The sequence below is a fragment of the Myotis myotis genome, unplaced genomic scaffold (genome assembly GCF_014108235.1).
Source record: "Myotis myotis isolate mMyoMyo1 unplaced genomic scaffold, mMyoMyo1.p scaffold_m19_p_15, whole genome shotgun sequence".
NCBI classification, from domain to species: domain Eukaryota; kingdom Metazoa; phylum Chordata; class Mammalia; order Chiroptera; family Vespertilionidae; genus Myotis; species Myotis myotis.
In genome coordinates this window covers 39,955,173-39,983,070 of record NW_023416319.1, presented here as the reverse complement: position 1 = coordinate 39,983,070, position 27,898 = coordinate 39,955,173, and the positions used below count along the sequence as shown (strand labels likewise).

The window sequence follows — 27,898 nt, the reverse complement described above, 5'->3', positions numbered from 1 at the left end:
ATTCATTTTTTTAAAATATGAGCTCTGGTGTTTTTTAAAATATTTTTATTGATTTCAGATAGTAAGATAGAAACATCAATGATGAGATAGAATCATTGATCAGCTGCCTCCTGCACGTCCCCCATTGGGGGTTGAGCCCGCAACCTGGGCATGTGCCCTTGACCAGAATCAAACCAGGGACCCTTCAGACTGCAGGCCAACGCTCTATCTACTGAGCCAAACCAGCTAGGGCGCACACAGTCTTTTAAAATCTGGTCCCTGTTAAGTATTAACTCCTTCTCTCTCCCATTCCTGTCTTCTGCTCATCACATACAAACCTGAACTAATGTAGGTCCTCAGATTTACCATGCTGTTCTTAGCCTCTGGGTTTCTGCATGCTATTCTTCCTGCACAGCCTCTCCCTTCTAAACTCCTCTTCCCACCATACACATTTATCTGGCTACCTCAACTGATACTTTGCTTTACTTTTCCTGTTGAGCATCATTTCTTCTAAAAGCCTTCCTAATTACAAGACTGGGGAGGCACACCCCAACTAGGTCCTCAGCCTTCATACCTACCTTCATCTTAGGCCTTAGGTGCTAATCTCATTCTTAGACTGTAAGTTCCTTGAGGACAGTGACCATGCCTTGTGTAATACTATATCCCTAGTGATTAGTATTATGATGGGCACATGGTAGAAACGCCAACCAATATGTGTTGTATACATTACTGAATGTGTACTCTCTGTACACTCTTTTAATTAACTACACCTAATTTAAAATACAACACCTTAACTAATCATGCCACCAGTTTATACAGCCCTGTAATGTAAAGGGGATTTCTCATTTTCTACTACATGTTCTATAGAAGGAATAATTTGAATACAGACACCACATTTTGTAAAATGCAAGTAACCTTAAGTAAGATTAACTTGACTGCCATGTTTTAGAAAAAAAAAAAAATTTAAATTCTTAACGCATAATGAAAAGAGACAATAAAAGGTTTTATTATTCAAAGGTGTAACTGGGTAAGTTGATTTGTTTACATCCACTCTTGTGAAATATTTCTTAAAAAAATACGACCAACTTCTTTGCAAATAGCAGACACATACCTCAACTATGATGACCTAATTTTTGGTGGATAATGTACATGATTAGGCAGAAATAGGTAAGCTCACACTGGTAGATTAACTATCAAATTCTCAGTCAAAACTCCGTTTGTGGCCCCCGCTTCTTGATCGATTTCTATTTCCACTTCGTCTTCGACCATCTTGTCGACTTCCTGACCGACTCCCCTGTTGACTCTGTCTACCTGACCGGCCACCAGATCGACCCCCTGACCGACCTGACCGGCCTGACCGGCCACTTGACCAGCCACCCCTCTGTCTGGAATTAGAAGATGTGTTTCCATCATAATATTCTTCAATTTCCGGTAACTTGGCTGGCACTGAGATTATCCAGTCTGAATCATGCCACTCTGCCTGTTGGGGCAATTTATAGGATTAATATAAAGGCAAACTAGAAACCATAAGCAAGCACATGAGTAGAGAACACCGTTTTTTCATGCCAATGATCTATTAGCTAAAGGTCTTTAAAGTCAAAGTGAATGGTACAAACTTAAAAACCAGAGGGGGGAAAACCATATTAAAAGCACTTGCCAGGCTGGTGTGGCTCAGTGGTTGAGCGACAGCCCAGGAACCAAGAGGTCACCAGTTCGATTCCCAGTCAGGGCACATGCCTGGGTTGCAAGGTCGATCCCCAATAGGAGGCGTGCAGGAGGCAGCCCATCGGTGATATTTATCTCTCATCGATGTTTCTTTCTCTCTATCCCTCTTCCTTCCTCTCAGTCTAAAAATCAATAAAAACATTTGAAAAAAAATAAAAGTACATTCATGCCCTCACCGGTTTGGCTCAGTGGATAGAGCGTTGGCCTGTGGACTGAAAGGACCCAGGTTCGATTCCGGTCAAGGGCATGTACCTTGGTTGTGGGCACATACCCTGTGGGGGGTGTGCAGGAGGCAGCTGATCGATATTTCTCTCTCATCGATGTTTCTAACTCTCTATCCCTTCCTCTCCCTTCCTCTCTGTAAAAAATCAATAAAATGTATTAAAAAAAAAGAAGTACATTTACGTGTAGTTGGTGTGGCTCAGTGGTTGAGTGTAGATTCCTGGTCAGGACACATGCCCATTTGTGGTTCAATCCCCAGAAGGGGGCATGCAGGAGGCACTTGACCAATGATTCTCTCTCATCATTGATGTTTCTATCTCTCTCTCTCCCTTCCTTTCTGAAATCTATAAATAAATGCATACACACATACATATATATACACATACATACATATACATACACATTTATTTATTTATTTATTTATTCATTTATTTATTTATTCATTTATAAAGCACATTCACTAAAGTTCCCAACTTTTACTCTCAGGAGAAACCCTCAGGCCCATTTTGAGACTCTCAATTTATACATTCTAAAAGAGCACACAGGCTTCTCTGCATAAAACACACAGGCCATTAATAAGTAGTGCATGGTTTTCAGCAAGTATATTGATAGAAGCAAGGAGTAAGAAGCTGATGATGGAGATTAAAAACTTGTAAACACCATTTAGGGACTAGAAAAATGTGGCCAGTGGAAACAATTTGGTATTAGAATAAACAACTCAACATACACAAATCAGCAGCTCATAAGAACATCAATGTCATATCCTGCAACATTAACTGTTCTTCATTGTGATCATAAATTGCCAAGGAAAGGTAGTATTAAAATACCTGTTGGTAAGAGTGAGTAGACAAACACCCACAAACACCATTGGTGGCAATATATAACCAAAGCCTTAAAAATGTGCAAACCATTTGGCCAAGCAGTCATCTTTAAAAATTCATCTTAAAGAGATAAACATAGCAATGTATAAAGAGTTAGCTACAACAACATTGTTTATAACAGTATACTATGGGAAATCATTGAAATGTCAGAAAATAGGACACTTAGAAAAGTTGGACACCCATATGGCCAAAAGCCAGGGAGCCATTAAAATAAGTAACTGTATAGCTGACACAGAAATGTATTCACAGTACCCTCGGAATTTTTAAAGACTTAAAAAACAGAACAATCCCCTCGTTTCAATGTACGTATATAAATATGCACAGCGATGCAATAGACAAATTCTACACTATAAGAATCTAGTGGACAATCTTTCTTCAACAGATAGAATACAAGGAAATTTTTTTAAAAGATAAAAGAAAAGAGGGAAACCTATAGATTAAGAGAGACTTAAGAAACATCAAATTACAATGTATGAACCTTATGGACCTTATATTAAAAAATATTTAGGAGACAATAGGGGAAATTTAAACACAAATTGGACGGTTCATGGAATTATTATTTTGGGGATTTAATTAGATATTATGATTATGTTTTTTAAAAGTATCCTTAACATTTAAGTACATGGAAATATTTGCGGTTGAGATGACAGAATACATAAAATTTGTTTCAAAATTCTAGGAGTGGGGAAGTGGATGGAAGTAGGCATGAGACAAAATTGGCCAGGAGTTGATAATTGCTGAAGCTGCGTGATGGGTACATGAGGATTTTTATGTAATTCTAATTTTTTATATGTTTGAAATTAGTTGTAAGAAATGTTTTAAATTATGATACAGCGACAACCCAGGCAGCCCATCGATACAGAGTGGGTATTTTATAGCAAGGAATTGTTAATTGACTTAAGGCATGATAAATATAGTTACTATGTCCCCAATCCCTATCTTATAGAGAAACATACTCAACTATTGAACAGATAAAAATTTTTAAATACCTGTAACCTTTCTGACTCAGTTGTGGGAACATCAAAGCAAACACCCTAAAGACAAAATAAAAAAATTTTATTTAGATGCATGAGTTGATTTTTTTCCTAATATGCTAATACTTGCTGGCAATCTCTATATTCGATAAAACAAAAAGATTAGGTGTGTCCCATGATTGCTTATAGGATTAAAACAGCTAATACATAATAATGCATGACACAGAGTGCCTGCTTATTGTATTTTCTAAATCTGAAAAATAACTAAACACAATATCTAATAAGAATCTACTACTACTAAGAGTCTAGACCAGGGGTGGGCAAACTTTTTGACTCAAGGGCCACAATGGGTTCTTAAACTGGACCGGAGGGCCGGAACAAAAGCATGGATGCAGTGTTTGTGTGAACTAATATAAATTCAAAGTAAACATCATTACATAAAAGGGTACTGTCTTTTTTTTTTTTTAGTTTTATTCATTTCAAACGAGCCAGATCCGGCCCGCGGGCCGTAGTTTGCCCACGGCTGGTCTAGAGCATTCTCTAGAAAAGCTTTTGTAGACACCATAATGCTATTCCATGTCCTTTATAAAATGACCTAATAAAGTCATTTCAAAATTTAGTATCAGCCCTGGTTAGTGTGCTCAATGGTTAGAGCATTGGCCCTAGCACCAAAGGGTCTTGGGTTCAACTCCTCGTCAAGGGCACCTACCTGGGTTGAAGTTCGATCCCCGGCCCTGGTGAGGGCACATGTAGGAGGCAGATAATCAATGTGTGTCTCTTGCATTGATGCTTGTTCTCTCTCTCTCCCCCCTTTCCCTCCCTCCTTTCGTTCCACCCTCTCTGAAAATCAATGGAAGAAAATATCCTCAGGTAAGGATTAACAAAAATTAATTAATTTAGTGCCAGAAAGTTTCTCTCCTAAAGAGCCGCAGTGTTTATCAGATAATGAGAATGACATAACCCAAGATGTTTCCTCCTTGGTCTTGATTGCCAGTTAAGTTGAAAGGTAACTTAATACTCAAGTATAACAACTAGTTTAGCCTAAGGATCTTGTTATATTTTCCCTCCCCTCCACATTTTTTTCTGAATGTGTATTTGTCTCATACTTGCCACAAATCTTTTTTGAATCTAAGTAATATTAAACTCTGATAATTACTTCTAGTAAACAATCAAGTTAATAAATTCTAGACTAAAATGAAGCTCTGTAGTAAAATTAGATGAATAAATATATTTTCTCAAAACCATTAGGAGAAATCAGTCACTAAGATTATAGATGGTTTTAACTTTGCTATTTCATAAATGTATTAAAATATTTAATGCACTTCATTATCCACAACAACCAATAAAACTGGTCAGGCTCAGTGGACAGAGCATTGGCCTGCGGACTGAAGGGTCCCAGGTTCGATTCCGGTCAAGGGCATGTACCTTGGTTGTGGGCACATCCCCAGTAGGGAGTGTGCAGGAGGCAGCTGATCGATGTTTCTAACTCTCTATCCCTCTCCCTTCCTCTCTGTAAAAAAAATCAATAAAATATATTTTAAAAAAACAACAACCACCACCAATAGCAGGCCACTCAAAAATTAATATTGTCTATTTCCTAAATAACAGCTGTAGCTGTTGCAATCATAAGTTACTTAGTCTTAGAAAATAAACACACACCACACAATAAGTATATATGGGCAGAAACTTAAATAACTTGGATAGTAAATAGGCAAAATAAGAATAACTCAGAGTTTTCTAGAGTAATGGGTTATTTAAATAACTGCCTAAAAATTTACAACAAAACAAATACACAGAGAAAACAATATTATTCATCCTATTAGGCCTCAATATAAGAAAGAAGGAACAAAACCTGCTGGTCTTTATAAACATTTACAGTGGTTGAATAAACTTTTTAGTTGTCTAGAAAAGCCTACCATATTTCCTTTTAGGAGGCACATTCTGGTAATTTGGGACACAGCATTACTACTCAGTTTTCTGTTAAGTTCTTTCCAAGCACAGCTGACATCCTGTATTTCTTCTGGGCTTTCCAGAGTCATGGTCACAAACCCCTTAAGGAATAAAAGTTACATTATGTTTATGGAAAAAGCAACAGCAGCAGCAGCAGCAGCAATGACGTCTTAATTCAATGAAGTTCATGACTTAAACATGCCAACTTATGAGCCAACAATATAACATGACTGCTAAAAAAATAACTTCTTTGAGGCTGTATTAATAGAAAATGAGTGTTTACAGGTCACTGAAAGTACCATTCTCTTATGCATTGCTGTAAAGACCAAATTTAATTCTAACCATCATGCTTTAAGAGATAATTAAACTAGAGCATCAGAGAAAAGATAGGTAGTAAAGAATTAAGGAAGTCAATTCTGAAAGACTCCAAGCTTGGAGTGGAAAAAGAAGAGGCTATAAACTCTTTAAACTCTGTAGGGACTAGTTCAGGGGTGGGCAAACTTTTTGACTCGAGGGCCCCAATGGGTTCTTAAACTGGACCGGAGGGCCGGAACAAAAGCAAGGATGCAGTGTTTGTGTGAACTAATATAAATTCAAAGTAAACATCATTACATAAAAGGGTACGGTCTTTTTTTTTTTTTTTTAGTTTTATTCATTTCAAACGGGCCCGCGGGCTGTAGTTTGCCCACGGCTGGAGTACATAAGCAAAACTTACTTGTTCTGTAAAATTTCATTGTACAGGAAAAGGATCAACATGAAGAATATATATCAGTGATGGCGAACCTTTTGAGCCCGGTGTGTCAGCATTTTGAAAAACCCTAACTTAACTCTAGTGCCGTGTCACATATAGAAATTTTTTTATATTTGCAACCATAGTAAAACAAAGATTTATATTTTTGATATTTATTTTATATATTTAAATGCCATTTAACAAAGAAAAATCAACCCCAAAAAATGAGTTCGTGTGTCACCTCTGATACGTGTGTCATAGGTTCGCCATCACTGATATATATGGAGGCATTCATTTAACAAATATTTCAGTGCCTTCTGTGTGTGTTCCAGAGACTCTACTAGGTGCTAGAGATTCAGCTATAAATAGCCCTTCCTCTCATGGAGGTTACATTGTGGTGTATGGGGAGGGGGATGGGGGCTGATGGAATGGGATAGACAGTAAACAAATAAGAAAATATACAGTATGTCAGATAGTAATAAGCACCATAAAGAAAAGTAAAGCAGAGCAAGGGAATAGAGGGCAAACCAAGCTATTTTAGGTTGATCAAGAAAGACCTCTCGCCAAAACCGGTTTGGCTCAGTGGATAGAGCATCGGCCTGCGGACTGAAAGGTCCCAGGTTCGATTCCAGTCAAGGGTATGTACCTGGGTTGCGGACACATCCCCGGTAGGAGATGTGCTGGAGGCAGCTGATCGATGTTTCTCTCTCATCGATGTTTCTAGCTCTCTATCTCTCTCCCTTCTTCTCTGTAAAAAATCAATAAAATATATTAAAAAAAAAAAAGAAAGACCTCTCTACTATGGTGATATCTGAGGAGAGACCAGAATAAAGTGAAGGAGGAAGCCATGAGGTTATTAAAAGGAAAGAACATTTGAAACAATGCAAGTAAGCACCATGGCCTTGTGTAGGAGTAGGTTTAAGTTAAAGTAACAGCAAGTAGGTCAGGGTAACTGAAACAAGCAAGGGGAGAGAGATAAGAGATGAGACCAAAGAGGTAGCAAGGGGAAGACACCCTGTAAGACATCTGTGGTAAAGGCTTTGGATTTGGTTAACCTATAAAGACATTTTAAACTACTAACATCCTGTTTCTAAGATATTCCAGACTCTTATCTAGATAACTGACCTACTCTTTTAAAAGATCAATAATGGGCAAACAGTCCCAAATTAAAAGAGAGACATAATAACCAAATACAACATATAAACTCTAATCAGAACCTAATTTTTATAAAAAAGATGTATATAGGGGAGGGAGAGGAAGAGAGAGGGGAAGGGAGGTATAGAGTTGGACAATTAAGTCACTCTCAGCAAAATGACATTTGGCTAAACCATTAACACCTGCCAAGTGGAAAACATCAGATGGCCCAGCTGTACCCACTTAGGCTACACCAAGTAAGTCACACGCAGGTTACCTCCCCTGGGCCTTGTTTCCCTCCCCCACCAACTCTCTCTGTCTCTCTCTCCACCCAGACATCAGAAAGCTCTTTTTTGATGGGTCCCCTCACCCAGGGACTCCCCTCACTTACATTATAATGTAAGTGAATTACTTGCAACTAATGATTCTGGTGTGGTTTGTTTTGATATCTGATACGGACATGGCAGGGGGCCAGATCAGATAATGTCTCACACACACACACCATCCACATATACAGGCAATCCTTAATTTGCATGGTACTATGTTAACTTCACAGGCTATTTCTCGATTTGCATAATTCCATGGCAATTTAAAAAATGAACAGGTTTTGGTTTGCAAGTTTCAGTTAACAAAGTGTTGCCAAACCGGTTTGGCTCAGCGGATAGAGTGTCGGTCTGCGGACTCAAGGGTCCCAGGTTCGATTCCGGTCAAGGGCATGTACCTTGGATGCGGGCACATCCCTAGTGGGGGGCGTGCAGTAGGCAGCTGATCGATCTCTCTCATCGATGTTTCTAACTCTCTATCCCTCTCCCTTCTTCTCTGTAAAAAATCAATAAAATATATTTAAAAAACAAAAAAAACCAAAGTGTTGTGCAAAGTGAAGATTTCCTGTATTTCTTTCCAGATAGATAGATAGCTATGGTTCAATTTTAACCTTTTCTCAAGCACATACATTTCCTTACAGACTTCTACCTTATCAGAGGTAATCAAAGATCGTGGTTCAAAACTCGATGCACCGGAGATATGGGCTAATGCTGCAGCCAATGCATCCACTGCCCCTTTCTCTTCTATCAGTCTCTGAGCTGACGGTCGGAAAAAGTCAACAGCAGCATAAGAAACGGAAGCCAGGGACCTATAGTTTAAAAATAGCAAATTTTCTTGGTCAAGGCAAAGGGAAAAAATTAAAGATAAGAGAATGAATGGGAAAAGAAAGAGCAACGTTTTTGTATTTTAATATAACTAAGTATCTGCTGGTAAAACTGGTGATTAAATTTTCTGATTTTTGAACTAGGAGAGCTTAAAGATGAACAGCCTAACACAAAAGGAAAAATTATTCAGCAAGGTCAGAAAGCATACCTGATGGCATCCATGCTTTTAGATTTAACTAAATCCATTGTAGAAGGAACACCTACACGTTTAAAAGTAATTCCCTGAAAATGAAAGAATTACATTAAAGAAAAATGGAAGTCTTTACAATTAATTTCTAAATTAATATAGCTTTTTGAATTTCCATTTCTTGGACGAGATTTCCAAGCCCTAGCAGATCAAAAGATCTGCTTTTTCAAATAAGTCGCCAATTACAAAATCTAGAAAAAGAAAAGAGATTTTCTGAATTGCCCCTTAGTTTCAAACATGGAATTTCACTTGCAAACTTAAGCTGACTCAAAAAAAAGGAAAATGATGCTGTTTACAACTATGAATCTTTTTCTTATTACCCTATCTAATTTTACAAAGTATATTAGTGTATAAAAACACATCATAAAAATAAAAATTGTGAAATACCACAAAAAATCCATAATTACTCAATATAATCTTAACAATTACACCAAGACAATGTCACAGTCACCATTACAATGCTGACACTAAGAGGTACTGAAATCATAATGCACTTTTGATTTTAGTATCAAGGGAGAAATTCAAGGGAAAAATGAGAAAGTCAGATTTTTTGTCTTCACAATGAAAGGTATATTAAAACAAAGACTTGCAGCTAATATATATTTAGCTCTCCACATGCTTCACATCCAAATGCAGCTTAAACTGAGAAAAGTTATAAAGATCTATTTGTGAGAACAAATGTAAAAAAAACTCTTTTCTAAGGTACCACTCAGATAATAAGCCTGAAATAAATTAACTCTACTTACTGCTTTTTGTTCCACATATCTTAGTTGACCTCTTTCTCTTGGTTGATAAAAACATATGCAAATCCCTGTCCGGCCAGCTCTACCTGTGCGTCCGGAGCGATGAATATACGACTCCACATCCTAAAAATAAGAGGTAATACTTTTAAAAAATCTAGCAAGTTACATAGTCATTCCAACATCCAAATAATAATGCTAATAACAAAACTACTACTACCAATAATAATACTTTAATACTGTCACTTTTTCCAACATCCCAAAAAAATTTTATGCAGAATTTCGGGACAAGGGGGATAAGATTTAAAACCTTATCTAAAAATAAAATAAAATAAATAAAATAAAATCTTATCTCCCCCATCCCAGGACTCTTTATATGGCAACTTTTTTATAATTCCCTTTATAAATCCATGCTCACATCCAAATAATGAAGTTAGCAATCTGCAAAGACATCAGATTCTGGTCCATTTAACACCACAGTGATAAAAATGGCTAAGACAAGAACTGATAACATTTTTCATATCCAAAAGCAAAATTTTCCCCCCAAAATGTCTATTTATACAACTGTTCTTTTCCCCAAATCCAATCTCATTTCCTACCTGAGGAGGAGAACTCTGAATCACCAAGTCAACCTCAGGAATGTCCAAACCACGGGCAGCCACATTGGTTGCCACCAAAACTTTAAAACTACCTTCTCTGAAGCCTTTCAGTGTAATTTCTCTTTGTGACTGTGCAATGTCCCCATGTAAACACTGGGCATTCTATTAGAAAAAAGGGGAAAAGTAAGTGTACAATTCATACTTATAACTGATAGCAGCCTACCTTAACACCATACATTCTGGGCTCTTTTTGTTGTTTCTTTATCTTGTTTTCTGATCATTGTGATGCGTGTTTATTGTTCAAAAAACCATTACTGAAAAGCTTTCCTTAAATTCATCCTCCTAGTAAATCACTGCTAGTAGTTTGGTAAATATTCCTCCGGAAATTTTTTTTTAAATACACACACTGCCCTAGCAGATTTGGCACAGTCGATAGATAGGGCATTGGACCGTGGACTGAAGAGTTCTGTGTTCAATTCCAGTCAAGGGCACGTACTTTGGTTGCAGGCTTGATCCCTGGCCCTAGTTCAGGCACGTGCAGGAGGCAACCAAATGATGTGTCTGTCTCACACCGATGTTTCTCTCTCTCTTTCTCTCCCTCTCCCTTCCACTCTCTAAAAATCCATGGAAAAATATCCTCGGTGAGGATTAACAAAAAACAAACACAAAAACACACACATACACACACACACACACACACTTCTCACATATATTAGCATGTACTATAATTTTATGTACTTACTTAAAAATAGGGGACCATACTATAATTGCATTTATATACTGCTTTGTAACCTGCTTTATAAATTATCTTAGCCATTTTTCCACATCTATAATATAACTCAATTTTTTATTTTTAAATTTTATTTTTCAGAAGAATTTAATGACTTTTTAAATATATATATGTAGATACCTATATATTTATTTATTTATTCTTAAATATATTTTATTGATTTTTTACAGAGAGGAAGGGAGAGGGATAGAAAGTTAGAAACATTGATGGGAGACAAACATCGATCAGCGACCTCCTGCACACTCCCCACTGGGGATGTGCCTGCAACCAAGGTACATGCCCTTGACTGGAATCGAACCTGGAACCTTTCAGTCCACAGGCTGACGCTCTATTCACTGAGCCAAACCGGTTGGGGCTACATATATATATTTATTGATTTCAGAGAAGAAGGGAGAGGGAAAGAGAGCTAGAAACATCATGCCCCCCTACTGGGGATGAAGCCAGCAGCCCAGAAATGTGCCCTTGACTGGAATCAAACCCAGGACTTCAGTCTGCAGGCCAACGCTCTATCTAGACCAGTGGTCGCCAACCTTTTGGACCTGGTGGACCACCAGTTGGCGACCGTTGATCTAAACCAGCCATGGGCAAACTATGGCCCGCGGGCTGGATCTGGCCCGTTTGAAATGAATAAAACTATTGAAAAAAAAGACCGTACCCTTTTATGTAATGATGTTTACTTTGAATTTATATTAGTTCATACAAACACTCCATCCATGCTTTTGTTCCGGCCCTCCGGTCCAGTTTAAGAACCCATTGTGGCCCTCGAGTCAAAAAGTTTGCCCACCCCTGATCTAAACCATCTAGGGCAGTGATTTTTTAGAGAGACAGAGAAACACTGATGTGAGAGTGCAACACTCATCAGCTGCCTCTTGCATGCCTCCCACCTGGGAATAAGCCCCCAAACCAGGCCTGTACCCTTCACCAGGGAGCTTCTAGTGCAGTGGTTCTCAACCTGTGGGTCACGACCCCTTTGGGGGTCGAACGACCCTTTCACTGGGGTCGCCTAAGACCTTCGGAAAACACATATATAATTACATATTGTTTTTGTGATTAATCACTATGCTTTAATTATGTTCAATTTGTAACAATGAAAATACATCCTGCATATCAGATATTTACATTAAGATTCATAACAGTAGCAAAATTACAGTTATGAAGTAGCAACGCAAATAATTTTATGGTTGAGGGTCACCACAACATGAGGAACTGTATTAAAGGGTCTTGGCATTAGGAAGGTTGAGAACCACTGTCCTAGTGGATAGGACAACACCTAACCAACTGAACCACACTGGCCAGGGCCTTACTTAATTTTTAAAAACTATATATATGATTTCTTCATATGTATGCAGTATCATTTATTTTAGCAATCTACTGATGAACATTTGTTTCGTATCCAAATCTTCACCTTCAGAAACAATGCCAGAGTGCACAACATTGTACTTATATCTCCAGATACCTCATTATATGTATATTTCAGAAGGATACATATCTAGAAACTGAATTTCTGGGTCAAAAATTATGAACATTTAACAAGAGAGGTTGTACCCATTTACTCTTCAACATTCTGAGTATTTATTTCCTCATACCCTACCTACCCATTTACTATGAATCATTATAATCCTTGTGAATGTAATAGGCAAAAATGACTTCACAATGTAATTTCAATTTACATTTAGGTAATTTTTACTGAAGTTGAACCTATTTATATATTTACCTACCACTTTGCTACAAATAATTTTCCTAGTATTACTGGTATAAATTTCCTAGTACTCTTAGCCACTACTAAAATTTAAAAGTTTATAAGAATGCCCTGGCTGGTGTGGCTCAGTTGGTTGGTGCATCATCCCATACACCAAAAGGTGGCGGGTTCAATTCCCAGTCAGGACAAATGCCCAGGTTGTGGGTTCGATTCCTGGTCAGGTCAATGTTTCTCTTTCATACTGATGTTATTTCTCTCTCTCTCTCCTTCACCCCTCTCTCAGCATATCCTTGGGTGAGGATAAAAGAGAGAGAGAGAGAGAGAGAGAGAGAGCGAGCGCGAGCGAGCCCGGCTGGCGTGACTCAGTGGTTGAGCGTTGACCTATGAACCAGAAGGTCATGGTTTGATTTCCAGTCAGGGCACATGCCCAGATTGTGGGCTCCAGGTTGAAGGCTCCAGGTTGCGGGCTCGATCCCCAGTGTGGGGTGTGCAGGACACAACTGATCAATGACTCTCTCTCATCACTGATGTTTCTATCTCTCTCTCCCTCTCCCTTCCCCTCTGAAATCAATAAATTTTTTTTTTAAAAAAAAGAGAGGAAAACTTTTCACAAATGAAGACTGTATTAGAATATAAGACTAACTAAACAGGATAGATGATGCCTTAAAAATGCGAAGTTTTGAAAATTGAAGATGAAAAGAATTTGAGATTAAGTGACAAAGGAGAGAGAAAAGAAGAGCCAATGCCAACAAGAGTTCCTAAAGAAAAACTCCAAAGCAATCAAACCAAATACCAAAAAATTATAATTCAAAAAAATGTTGCTGAAATTAAAAACATGTATATTTGGAACTCCAAATTGCACATGTACATAGATTGTGTACCCAGAAAAAGTGACCAAGAGCAACACCAAAATATATTCTAGTATAACTACTGATTTTTAAAGAAAAAAGTCTTCTGTGTTTAGGCAAAAGACCAAAATCACTTATAAGGGAAAAAAGTCTGACTGGCATCAGACTTTTTTAGTATGCTTTATTCAAAAAATAAAAAATATTTAAGATACCAAAGAAAATGCAAACCAATAATTATATATTCAGCCAAAATTATTTCCAGGTATACAGTTATAAACAAGCTATCAATAGGCAATATTGTCTCCATGAGTCTTTCTTCAGGATCTATAACTAGTTACAGACAGAAACATGACTAAAGAGATTATGATATAAGGACTGACGGCATTATTATCAAAGGATGTTGTCACAAAAAGAGAAAGCACAAGACATTTTACACACCTCCTGATGAAAATATACACAAATGAAATAATTTTCTCTTAATAAACAAACCTGAATTTTCAGGAAATACAGAAGACAGAGAAACATGTTAAATGATACTGCATAGAAGCAATACACTAGATTATTTATGGAAACCTGGTTTCTTTCTCTTTTTTTGTTATTGATTTCAGAGGAAGGGAGAGAGAGAGAGAAACAGCAATGATGAGAGAGAATCAGTGATCAGATAATCAGAGAATCTCCTCCATGCCCCCTACTGATATCGAGGCAGCAACCCCAGGGCATGTGCCCTCACCAGAATAGAACTTTGACTTATATATTAAAGAGACTTAATGAAAACACACAATGTAAGAATCTTATCTGGATCCAGATTCAAGAAAAAACTATTTAAGGAAAAGCAAAGCACTTATGAGGCAATTGGGAACCTGAATGCTAATTAATAGTTCAAGATATTAATTACTGTTAATTAAAAAATGACAGCATTGCCGAACCGGTTTGGCTCAGTGTATAGAGCGTCGGCCTGCGGACTGAGGGGTCCCAGGTTTGATTCCGGTCAAGGGCATGTACCTGGGTTGAGGGCGCGACCCAGGTGGGGGGCGTGCGGGAGGCAGCTGATCGATCTCTCTCATCCATGTTTCTGGCTCTCTGTCCTCTCCCTTCTTCTCTGTAAAAAGCCAATAAAATATTAAAAAAAAAAATGACAGCATTGTGCCATTGGCTGGTGTTGCTAAATGGTTAAGAGCGTTGGCCCCTGCACTGAAGGGTCCAGGGTTCGATTTCCAGTCAAGGGCACATACCTGGGTTGCAGGTTCAATCCGTGTGTAGGAGGCAACCAATCGATGTCTCTTTCACATAGATCTTTCTTTCTCTCTCTCTCTCTCTACCCACCTTCTTCCTTCCTTTCCTTTCCCTTTCCTCCTTCCCTCCCATTCTCTCTAAAAATTGATAAAAAAATATCCTTGGGTGAGGATTAATAACAACAACAAAAATAATAATAGCATTGTGGTTTTTTAAAAAAAATAATCCTCTTCTTTTAGAGACATATTCCCAAATATACATAGGCATATGTTTTCTAGGGTTTGCATGAAAATAATTTAGGAGCAAGAAATGAGTAGAATTTGGATGAAATAAGATAATTGTTACAACTGGAGGATGAGTACATAGGAATTCATTAGACTGTTGACTTTTGTACATGTCTGAAATTTTCTATAATAAAAAGTTAAGCCCAGCCGGTGTGGCTCAGTGGTTGAGCATCAACCTATGAACCAGATAGTCATGGTTTGATTCTAGGTCAGGGCACATGCCCAGGGGACATGCAGGAGGCAGCTGATCAATGATTTTCTCTCTTCATTGATGTTTCTTTCTCTTTCCCTCTCCCTTCCTCTCTGAAATCAATAAAAAAACATATATTTTTTAAAGTTAAAGAAAGCCCTAGTCCAGTGGTTCTCAACCTTCCTAATGCCGAGACCCTTTAATACAGTTCCTCATGTTGTGGTGACCCCCAACCATAAAATTATTTTTGTTGCTACTTCATAACTGTAATTTTGCTACTGTTATGAATCGTAATGTAAATATCTGATATGCAGGATGTATTTTCATTGTTACAAATTAAAAATAATTAAAGCATAGTGATTAATCACAAAAACAGTATGTAATTATATATGTGTTTTCCGAAGGTCTTAGGCGACCCCTGTGAAACGGTCGTTCGACCCCCAAAGGGGTCACGACCCACAGGTTGAGAACCACTGCCCTAGTCGGTTTGGCTCAGTGGATAGAGTATTGGCCTTCGGACAGAGCATGTGCAGGAGGCAACCGATGTGTTTCTCTCATATCAATATTTCTATGTCTTTCCCTCTCTCTTCTACTCTCTCTAAAAATCAATGGAAAAATATCCTGGAATAAGGCTTAAAGAAAAAAAAGTTAAAAGAAAAAAGACATGGACTTAGTATTCTGATTCATTAAGTATTTGTGATTCACTTTACAATACAACTCTAAAATATTACCCACTCTTACCCATAGAAACTCACTATATTTCTACCTCTGTATTTTCTTTTTTACATATATTTTTATTGATTTCAGAGGAAGGGAGAGGGAGAGAGAGAGAAACATCAATGATTAGAGAGAATCCTTGATTAGCTGCCTCCTGCACACCCCACATTGGGGATCAAGCCTGCAACCCAGGCATGTGCCCTGACTGGCAATCGAACTGTGACCTCCTGGTTTATAGGTCCACGCTCTACCACTGAGCAATGCTGGCTAGGCATCTACCTCTATGTTTTGAAGCTCACATCTGCAAAATCTTTAGAAAACCTGATGAAAATGGGTAGAATTCTATCCTAACTTACCAGATCATTTGAGGCTGACTACAACTTCTTTCTGAACTAGACCCAATTCTAAAAATGACTATTAAGTCTGGCTGGTGTGAGTCAGTGGTTAAGCGCTGACCTATGAACCAGGAGGTCAGGGTTCGATTCCCAGTCGTGGCACATGCCTTGGTTGAGGATTGGATCCCTAGAAGGGGGTGTGCAGGAGGCAGCCGTTCAATAAGACTCTCTTATCTTTGATGTTTCTAGCTTTCTTTCTCCCACCCTCCCTCTCTAAAAAAAAAACATATATATATTTTAAAATGACTATCAAACTTGGACCACAAATGACAATGATTTTTTGTTTAGTGATTCACCCATGTAATCTCAATTAGAGGAACCATGAAAAAAAGACTTACCTGCTTTATGTGTGGATTCATGGCCATTTCAGTTACATTCTTTTTGGTCTCACAGAAAATAATAGCCCTCCCTTCAGACCCACTGTAGACTTGAAGGACATCTCCAATAACTGCTGGCCTCTGAGACCAATGGCATTGGATGGCCAAATGCTTTGAGGAAAGAAAATGCCAAATATGTTTCATTAAAAAAAATTTCTCTTGTACATTTTTCTTCCTATCTGTTCAATTGGCTTTCCTGGGAGACAATAAGACAATGATTCTCCTCAATCTCATTTAAAAACAGTATACAAATGGCCATCAATAGGCAAAAGGATAAACAAACTGTAGTATATTTTATACAATGGAGTACTATTCAGTAATTAAAAGAAACCAACTTAGAGAGAAACAGAGAGAGAAACCAACTACTGACACATCCAACATTATAGATGAATCTCAAAACATGCTGGGAGAATGAATGAAGACTTTTAGAAAAAAAGAGTACACATATTATAATTCCATTTACATGCTGTTCTAAAACAAACAAAACTAGTCTATGGTAGAAAAAAATCACAACAGTGGTTGCCTAAGTATAGGAGACTGGGAAGAAGCATGAGGGAACTTCCTGGGATGATGGTAATATTCTATATTTTGATAGGGATTTATGCACCTATATAAACTGGGCAAAACAAACAAATGTAGGTTTAAATGTTTGCAATTTTTTGCATGTAAATCATATTTTTAAAAACTGTAAATATTATATGGGTGAACTTCAGAAACATGCTGTGACAGAAGCTAAACACACAAAAGTCACATATTATATGATTACATTTATACGAAATATCCAGAATAAGTAACTCCAGAGACAAAAAGCAGATTAGCAGCTGCTAGAGGAAAGAGAAATTAATTACTAAATGGTTACAGGTTTCCTTTTGGGGTGATGAAGTATCTGGGGAATAGATAGAAGAGATGGTTGTACAACACTGTTAATGTACTAAATGATACTGAATTGCACACTTTACAAGATTAAATTTAGTTATTAGAATTTTGTCTCAATAAAAACTTTGTAAATATTGAGCTCTAAAAGACATGCATGCTAAAATATTTAAGGGGAAATATACTGATTTCTGCAATTTGAAATGCATCAAAAAAAAAATGGATATAGGGATGGGTAGATAAGTGACAAAGCAAATATAGTAAAATGTTAATGACAGACTCCAGCAGTTGGTGAATATATGGTGTCCACTGTGAAATTCAACTTTTTGTTGTGTTTATAAAATTTCATGTTAAAAAACTTATACTATTTGTACATTTTAAATCTGTGCATTTTAACATATACCTCAATAAAACTGTTTTTAAATGTAACATATAAATTATAGAACACCTGGAAAATACAGAGCACACAGAAGAAAGCTAAGAATCATTTGTACTACCTACAACAGTGATGGCGAACCTATGACACGCGTGTCAGAGGTGACACGTGAACTCATTTTTTTGGTTGATTTTTCTTTGTTAAATGGCATTTAAATATATAAAATATCAAAAATATAAGTCTTTGTTTTACTATGGTTGCAAATATCAAAAAATTTCTATATGTGACATGGCACCAGAGTTAAGTTAGGGTTTTTCAAAATGCTGACACGCCGAGCTCAAAAGGCTCGCCATCACTGACCTACAACAAAGTGTTGCTTCCCTCACTCTCAAAAAAAAAGAAAACAACCTGAATCTGAACAAGTCTCACAACCTAACCATTAATTCACAGGGAAAATGAAGGCAGAGGAGCATGTTAAATAACACTACAGGGTTGCAAATCAGCAAAATTGAGACTGTGGAAAACCTGTAAGACAACTAACTGTTCAGTTCTTTTCAAAAAAATATTGCAAGGAATAAAAGGGACAGAGGAAATCTACAGATTACAAAAGATTTAAGACACACAAACCAGTGCAATGTAAAGATCTTATTTAGATCCAGACTCAAACTATTAAAAAAAAAGACAAGTAGGGTAATGTGGACCTTAGATATTTAATGGTATTAAAGAAGTATTGTTTTCTTCTACTGTGATAAAAACTTTGTAGTTTTCTAGGTGGTTGTCTTTTAAAGAGCCCTTATCTTTTAAAAAAAATATTAAATTATATGAAGATGAGATAACTAGATTGCTTCAAATGTACGGATGAAGAAAGACTATCGGATGTAGAAAAAATCATTTCTTAAAACCTGGTGATAAGTATATCAAATCCCTTATATTATCCAATTTTTGTGTGTATTTGAAAACATCCTTAATAAATTTTTACTGATACATTTTACATTCTTATTATAAAACTTTCAGCCATTACAAAATATACAAAGCTTCCTCTGACCATCCCATATTATAAAAGTCCTCTTTCTTAGAAGTAGTCATTATGAACTTGATGTTTGTCCTTCCGACTTATCTTTGTACATTTACATAAATACCTAAAGAATGTAGCATTTTTTGTGTTTTGTTTTTTAATATTATGAATCTGTACATATCACTTTGTAATTTGGTTCGTATCACTCAAATTCATTCTTTTTAACCATTACATTGTATTTACAGATTTTGCTATTGTTCATTTAGCCTATTTTCATCTACTTCCACATATATATATACATTAAATGAGGAAGTCACATATATGGTACATACCTGACTATAATAAACTATACAAATGTTACCTTTAATTTCTTTTCAAAAAAACATACTATTGGTTTAAATTTTCATGAAGCCAAAATTATCAACCTTTTTCTTTATGATATAGTCTTCTGACTTTGTTTAGAAAACCCTTCCTTTTCCTAATATCAAATAATTGTTCATCTACATGTGCTTTAAATAATTTTATGCCTTAATTTCTAAAAAATCTTTTGGAAAATTTTTTGGTATATAATATTAGATGAGGATCTAACTTTTTTTCACCTAAACTTTAATAAATTATCCCAGCGCCGAAACCGGTTTGGCTCAGTGGATAGAGCGTCGGCCTGCGGACTGAAGGGTCCCGGGTTCGATTCCGGTCAAGGGCACGTACCTGTGTTGCGGGCATATCCCCAGTGGGGGGTGTGCAGGGGGCAGCTGATCGATGTTTCTCTCTCATCGATGTTTCTGACTCTCTGTCTCTCTCCCTTCCTCTCTGTAAAAAATCAATAAAAATATAAAAAAAAATAATAATAAATAAATAAATAAATAAATTATCCCAGCACTATTCTTTTTAAATTGATATGAATCGACTCCTCTGTCATATTCTACATACTTATTGTCTCAATGGCTGCTTGTTTAAATCTCCTGGAATTTGCCTGTTCATATTTCTTCCCTATTTATTCTATTCTGTTCCTCAGTCACAGACATAGAATTATATAAGTATCTTATTGACTAAGGGCAAAAAAGAGATTTGGCTTGAAGTGGTACCCAAAACTTAAGTTTAGCTTCAACAAATTTCAAAATACCAACTAAAAGTTAAAATCTATCACGCTGGAAAGCTACTTACTTCCACAGTAGTTGCAGCCTTTTGAGTCATTTTTCCAACAAGGTCAACCTGTTCATATCTGGATTTCATGTATTTTTTTGCAACTTTGTATACCCACTGTGGGCAAGTTGCAGAAAAAAGTAAAGTTTGAGGATTGTCTTCAGCATCTTAAACAAAAAGAATTCAAATGCTTTCTTAATATGATGCAGTAAACTCTTAAAAATCCCCCCAAACCTCAAAGAAATAGTGAAAAACTGAAAAAGGGATGAATTTTGAACATACAAACTTCATTGCAATCATTAAAACTTTCAAAACTGGGGGGAAATATGAAGAAAACCAGAACGAAGGTGAGAATTTAAAAAGGAAGAATGCGCAAAGAAGTCAATAAATTGATTTAGGAAATCTAACTACTATTTATAAAAAATAATACATGGAAGAAAGCATAGAAAGCTAAGAAAATAGTTAAAGTAAGCTACTGTATTTTCTTGTTCGGGAAGAGAACAGATACCAAATAACCTGAGTTGTGTTAGAAAAACATTGGGGACAATGTCGTAAAAATTACAAAATAAAAAATTCGTAAGTTTTTAGATAAGAGAACTGCTAATGTGCTTATTTTGAATTAAGATGTACCAGTTTTGTAGGACTCATGGATGATATCTTCAACTTGGTCAGCAAAACCTAAATCTAACATTTGATCCACTTCATCAAGCACAACGTGGCGCAGTTTAGAAAGATCTAATCGGCCGCTCTGCAGATGGTCTTTGATACGACCAGGGGTCCCAACCAAGATGTCAATCCCATTTCGAATATGATTAACTGTGAGAGGAGAGAAATATCAGCAATATGTAACTTAAATATATTTTCCTGCTATTTCTTTAGATTTTTAAAGTAGCAAATAGATACTTGCGCTATTATCATACATATTTACTCACTTTGGCTTTGATATGATGTTCCACCATAAAAACACGCTACACTGAGTTTCCTAGTTATATCTTTGAAGTCTTTGGCTACTTGATTTGCCAGTTCCCTTGTAGGAGCCAAAACAAGTACCTGAGCAAGAGGTTTAAAAAAACAAAAAAATACTTTTCTAAAGATGTCTACATTCAAACTGAGAAGACTTTTTAAAGGTGTATTTAAAACTAGGAATCTCAACATGGTACTTAAAGACAGCACAAATAACAAGAACAATAGCTTATATTTATATCTTCCCTTACTTCCTTCAGGCTTCTTTTCAAATCTCACTTTCTCAATGAGCTTACTAACCCTTTTTTCATATCCTTTCACTCGTTTCTCCTAGCATTTATACCATATAAGATATCCATATTTTACTTATTTATTTATTGTCTGTCCCACCCACTAAAATATAAACTCCAAGAAGGCAAGGATTTATGTGCGTTTGAATTACTGTATTCCTTGTACTTCAAACAGTACCTGGCACAGAACAGATACTCAAAAAAACGTTTGTGGAATAAATGCTCAGTAGTGATTTTTGTAAATTATCTAATTTAATCCTCACAAAATCTCTGTGAGGTGGATTATCCCAATTTTACAAATGAGGAATCTGAGGCTTAGAGAAGTTAAGACTCTTGCCCAAGATCAAATAGCTAGAAGTGGCAGACCTGGAATTTCCAGTAGTGTGCTTCTAGCATAAAAGCTTCTTAAGGCAGTGCTGGGATTGTGTCCTATTTCTATTACTTGCAATCTTTCCTAATTTCACCTAAGGAGCAGAACACTCTGAAAAAGATTTGGCCTGTTGGCCAACCTGATCCAAGACCATTATGACTTAATTATATTCATATATGTGATACTTTCCTACTGCAATATCATTTAATAGTCTCAAAAAAACTAATTAGTTTTAGTCACGTATCTTTTCAAATTATGTTGATTTTTTTCTTCTTCACTTTTATGAACCTTAAACTAGGTCCTCTTTGTTCTTTACTATTTATAAAAACAGATCTCCAGACCTAGCCTGTTAGAGCACTGAGCTGCAGACTGAAGGGACCTGGGTTCGATTCCGGTCACGGGCTCACGCCTGGGTTGTGGGTTCAATCCCCAGTGGGGGGGCGTGCAGGAGGCAGCCAATCGATGATTCTCTGTCATCATTGATGTTTCTATCTTTCTCTCCCTCCCCCTTCCTCTCTGAAATCAATATATTTTAAAAAAACAGATCTTCAGTACCCCAATAACATAGGGATCAGCAATATCATTTCTATAGTCTCTTCTTAAAGTTAACCAATGAAATAAAAATTGATAATTTGCTGAATGACCAAATAAATGAATACCTCTTTAGCAAATTCATTCTTTAAAAGCAAAGGTCATGACTAAAAGAAGTTCACTAAAAAATACTAACTGTAAATACTTCTAACATTAGATATGCTGGCTTCAAAATAATTATACAGTTATCAAAGATGTCTATGAATCCATACACATTACATTCATAAGCAATAACTACTTCGCTTTAGCCTTGAGATTTTTTTTTATGTTAAAAAAAAAAATCAACAAATTTATGATTTAGGACCCAAATTTTTACTTTATGCCACAGAGCTAATTTTTCTATCATGGGAGGTACTTAAACTTAAAACAAGTACACTCTTTCTTTCCCATTTCATTAGACTAATGTTTAAACCGTTTACTCCTATAATGGTTACCTTTGGTGAGCGGCTTTTTTTAATTGTCTCTTGATATCTTTGGAGTCTTTCAATCAAGGGAATGGCAAAAGAAAATGTCTTCCCTGTTCCTGTTCGTGCTTGAGCAATTAAATCTTTTCCTTCATATACAGGACCAAAGGTCTTAACTTGAATAGGAAACAGATACGTTACCCCTCGACCTGAAAAATGAGATTTCGTTGAAATATTTATATAAGACTAGCATTAGGAAAAAATACATTTCTTTGAAAATGACAATCCTAATTCCTCAACATCTGCCTAAAGATACCACCTAGTGACATTTACAGTTATCTCTGCCCCAAAGAGGAATTCTTTTTTTTAATGGTCTAACTTTTGACAATTACATATAATTCTTTAGAGTCAAAAACAGATCAGAATACCAAAAGGATGATGCAGAAATGACTGCAATTAAAGAACTATTTATGCTTTCTATAGTCTCCTTTTGGACAGAAAATTTGGTTTTTAGATTTAGACTTTCAATTCCATATCCATTAAATTTATAGTACCTTTGAGAAGCTTTATAGTCTCTTCAGAAATAGGGAAATTGGAGAAGGCTCCTTCTTTCTGTTCACGTGTTAGGGTCTGTCAAAATGAAATCAAAGTTCTAACTAATATAGTTCATATTTGACTAGGCATTTAGAATCTTTTACTCATTTACTGTTTTTATTTACTAAATAAGTTAACAAAACAACTTTAGTTTGTACTTGCAAAAACTGTATAGATTAACTTACAAGATAAATTAGTGGGAAATACTTTTAATTTCAAAAGAATCCCTTTAAATAACAAGCTTACTCAATACATCTTCCATAGTACACTTAAAAATAATTAATTCACACATAAGACTCCCTTTAGTAATATATCTACTACATAAATCAAAATTATATTTCCATTTAACTAAGATATTACAAAAAAAGCTAAGTCTAAATCATATTCACAGATATAAACAATATTAATTATTATGAGAATACCAGCCAATAAAACAGCCCTAAAAGAAATTACACATGAGGAAAGTAAATTGCTTCCAAAAATAAAAGTTAAAAAGTTGTTCTATAGCCGAAACCGGTTTGGCTCAGTGGATAGAGCGTGGGCCTGCGGACTGAAAGGTCCCAGGTTCGATTCCGGTCAAGGGCATGTACCTCGGTTGCGGGCACATCCCCAGTTAGGAGATGTGCAGGAGGCGGCTGATCGATGTTTCTCTCCCATCGATGTTTCTAACTATCTCTCTCTTCCTTCCTCTCTGTAAAAAATCAATAAAATATATTTAAAAAAAAAAAAAGTTGTTCTATAGCTCTAAACAGCATTTTTTTAGGTCACTGATACAAATAAAAGTTCCTGTAAGCTTGAAAATTTCTTTAACATATATACAGGTTAGCATAACATTATCATTTAAGATTAGAAACTCTGTGTACTAGTCAGTGTGTATATAAAACAAAGACAATATATCTACCCATAAACTTTATTATTGGTGTGTTTAAAGAAAGTAGTTCCAGAACCACACACAATAGCAATTTTCAAATAGGGAATCAGATAAAAGACATATCAAATTCAAATTGTAAGTCATTAAGCAAACCTCAACGCTGTCATTTTTTTAAGATTAAAAGAAAAAACATATTACAAAAGTAACACATTTTCATTGTAGAAATATTAGAAACCATACATAAATAGAAATTTAAAAATTACCTATAATCCGGTCAGCTAAAGCCACATTTGAAACAGACATTCTCCCAATCCTCACTCTATACACATACAAATTTTTAAAGTAAAAACAAAGCAATACTGTATACACTGTTATGTTATCTGCTTTTTTTCCCCATTTACTATGATACACTAAATGCCTTTTTAACATTCTTCTCTGACCTTTAGGATAGACGTATGCTATTGCATGGATATAGCATATTTTTTTAAGCCAATTGCCCACTATCAGACACTTAGGATGTTTAAATTTTGGCTATTATCAACAATGTCCCTGTATTAAGAGTACTTATTCATACATTTCTGCACACCTCATAATTATCTCCTTAGAAAGATAAATTCCTAGAAATAGAATTATTGAACTATAACATGATCTAAATAAAATTATAAACAGTTAAGTCTATTATAATACAGAGCATCATTGTACCAGGCAAAATCCCAATAGAGTGAGCAACTTGTACAGTCCATTGCTAGCAATACAGATTTGTAGGGCCTTATTTAGATCAATCTATAATATATGTGCTTCCTGACCAATAGCAAATTCACAAATAAAAAAACCACCATATTGTAAGACAAAGACTCAACATCTATTCCCAAAGCTCCCCAAGATTACATATTAAATTAAGCTCAAATGTATTTATATTAGCAACTATCAGATTAAAAAATTTTAAGGAATTATTAATTACCAAGAATTATTAAGAATATCAAAGCTGTTTCTTTCTAAACATCTTTCTAAGCATCACTGACAATTTATGATACCTAGAAAAATCTATGAACTCTGGTAGAGAAAAACTGCAAAAACAAACTGAACAAATTCTATGCAAGAAAATATCTATTGTAACAAATACTGGGCAAAAGCATAGTATAGAAGATTCTATACTAAACTACACTTCCCCCAAAATATTCAAGAGAACAGATTTTTTTCAGATCATTTTTATATGTTTCATTCCTTTTTAAAAATGCAGCTTTAAGATTGAATTTCAAAGACTTAAAGATCATTTAAAGTTGCTATTGTTATAGAAGCAGAAAAAGCAGAAGGCAAAACACACAAAGTCAAGAGGGCTTATGTACCTTATTTCAGGAAGTCAGAAGTCAATTCATGAGTACTAGTAGGGTCCAAAATAACCATAAGGAATGCAAGTATGTGACCATCAATAAGCAATTTGGAAAAACTGTTTATGAACCCAAATGTACAGGGAAGGTTTAAATCTGACCATCCCCACCTCCGCCCCAAAGAGGCAATACCTTAAAAGAAACAGGGGACAAAGGAAAAAAGGCTCAGGTTTCGGCTGCAGAGATTCCCAGGTCCAACAGAGTACTGAATACTAAGCAGAAAATATTATAAAATCAATTCTAATTCATCTAATCAATCCAACAAGCCTGTACTTCAAGGATAATGTCAAATGCAAGACAAAAAGCATCCATACCTCCTCTAGCTTATTATCACTTGACTTATGAGTAGAACTATCTAAGGATGATACTCGCTTTGATTTTTTTTCACATTCATCAATATCTCCATTTGACAGATCTTTTCTTCTTGACTTATGAGACTTAGAAAATTCATTTGAAAGTGTATTATATCCTTCTTCAGTGTCTCCATTTAACTTCTCTTTCATTTTAGCTTTTTTGGACTTGGGAGCATCCAGGTCATCTGCAACACCATTTTCTCTTGTTTCTGATTTCTCATCTGAGTCATAATGGTGCCTTGACTTCCTTCGATCACTCTGTGAAAAAAACAAAGCAGCAGTGACAGAGAGTCAAAAGCTCTTCTCTAAGAAGTTGGAGCATGACTCCTCAACCAGCAAAGCTCAACATACCTTTATCTTGAAAAGTAACCTGGCAGACATCCAGGCTGGTTTCTTATGCCAGGCCTTAGCCTCATCTATTGCTTTTTCTCTTCTTTTACAGTTTCAAGACTTGGCCTCTAGCCCCTCTCTAATCTCATCACTATTTTTTTAAAGATCAATGTGTTCTATCAATGCTTTTAAAAAAATGTTTTTATTGATTTCAGAGAGGAAGGGAGAGGCAGAGAGAGAAACTTCAATGATGAGAGAGAATCATCGATCAGCTGTCTCCTGCATGCCCCCCACTGGGGATCGAGCCCCCAACCCAGGCATGTGCCCTTGACCTGAATGGAACCCAGGACCCTTCAGTCCACAGGCCAACGCTCTATCCACTGAGCCAAACCGGCCAGGGCTCTAATCCCATCATTAGATTTAAAGGAAATTAAAATAACTCTTTTGCAGAAAAAAGAATGAAAACCCAAGATTTATAAATTAAAACACAAAAACTTCTAATATCTCCAAGAGAAAAAAACATTAATACTTATTGAGTACCTACCCAGCATTGTGTAATGTGTTTTCGGCTTATCTTGTTTAAATCTTCATAACAACCCTATAAGGGAAGTACAGGTCCATAATCCCTTATCCGAAATTCCGATATCCATAAAGCTCTGAAAACCGAAAGTTTTTTTGTAACTTATTTGGAGACAAAACCTTACCTGACCTGAACTCATTTGGTGGCAAAATTGGACTTGAACTAATGTGAGGCTATTTATAATTCTTATTTATTATATTAGAATGAATATTCATATTTAATATTAAGGTGTTTGATTATAGATTGGGGGCCCAAAAACCCTTCTGGGGTGTTGCCCTTCTAAAAATCCCCAGAATTCTGAATTCCAAAACACATCTAGCCCAGGGATTTTGGATAAGGGATAACGAACCTGTATTATTTTTACCATTTTACAGATGAGGAAACAGAAGTTCTTAGAGGTCAGTACCTTGCTAAAGACACACATGTGGAATTTCCTGCAAGTGGAAGTGCTAGAAATCAAGACCCATCTGACTTGAAAACCCATGATATTTTTTTACGTCATGCTTCCTCTCTGAACTTTGATAAATAACAGGTTAAAGAAAAAAACAAATCAGCCCTTGCCCGTCTGGTTCAGTGGCTAGAGCAGTGATGGCGAACCTTTTGAGCTCGGCGTGTCAGCATTTTGAAAAACCCTAACTTAACTCTGGTGCCGTGTCACATATAGAAATTTTTTGAGTCTACGGCCATACCACCCTGAACGCGCCCGATCTCGTCTGATCTCGGAAATTTTTTGATATTTGCAACCACAGTAAAACAAAGATTTATATTTTTGATATTTATGTTATATATTTAAATGCCATTTAACAAAGAAAAATCAACCAAAAAAATGAGTTCGCGTGTCACCTCTGACACACGTGTCATAGGTTCACCATCACTGGGCTAGAGCGTCGGCCCC

The 27,898-nt window shown here is 36.1% G+C and overlaps 1 protein-coding gene across 6 annotated transcripts in view; it reads right to left on the bottom strand.

The window, feature by feature from the left end:
- Positions 1-961: 961 nt before the first annotated feature.
- Positions 962-27,898, bottom strand: part of DDX50 (DExD-box helicase 50) — a 30,117-nt gene continuing 3,180 nt past the window's right edge. For 2 of the 6 annotated variants that reach the window (XM_036336925.1, XM_036336927.1), the window contains exons 2-16: positions 26,968-27,079; positions 26,055-26,351; positions 23,442-23,517; positions 22,918-23,096; positions 21,202-21,319; positions 20,900-21,085; positions 20,291-20,436; positions 16,824-16,973; positions 10,330-10,491; positions 9,737-9,856; positions 8,952-9,025; positions 8,568-8,727; positions 5,698-5,832; positions 3,797-3,841; positions 962-1,459 (exon numbers count right to left, since the gene is read on the bottom strand). In XM_036336925.1, coding sequence (XP_036192818.1) covers positions 1,181-1,459; positions 3,797-3,841; positions 5,698-5,832; positions 8,568-8,727; positions 8,952-9,025; positions 9,737-9,856; positions 10,330-10,491; positions 16,824-16,973; positions 20,291-20,436; positions 20,900-21,085; positions 21,202-21,319; positions 22,918-23,096; positions 23,442-23,517; positions 26,055-26,243 — 2,019 coding nt within the window. In that variant the 5' untranslated portion in view covers positions 26,244-26,351; positions 26,968-27,079 and the 3' untranslated portion in view covers positions 962-1,180. Of the gene's footprint in view, positions 1,460-2,753; positions 2,868-3,796; positions 3,842-5,697; positions 5,833-8,567; positions 8,728-8,951; positions 9,026-9,736; positions 9,857-10,329; positions 10,492-16,823; positions 16,974-20,290; positions 20,437-20,899; positions 21,086-21,201; positions 21,320-22,917; positions 23,097-23,441; positions 23,518-26,054; positions 26,352-26,967; positions 27,080-27,898 lie in introns of all 6 variants that reach the window. The other 4 variants (XR_004972214.1, XM_036336922.1, XM_036336924.1 and 1 more) reach the window with 4 other exon arrangements.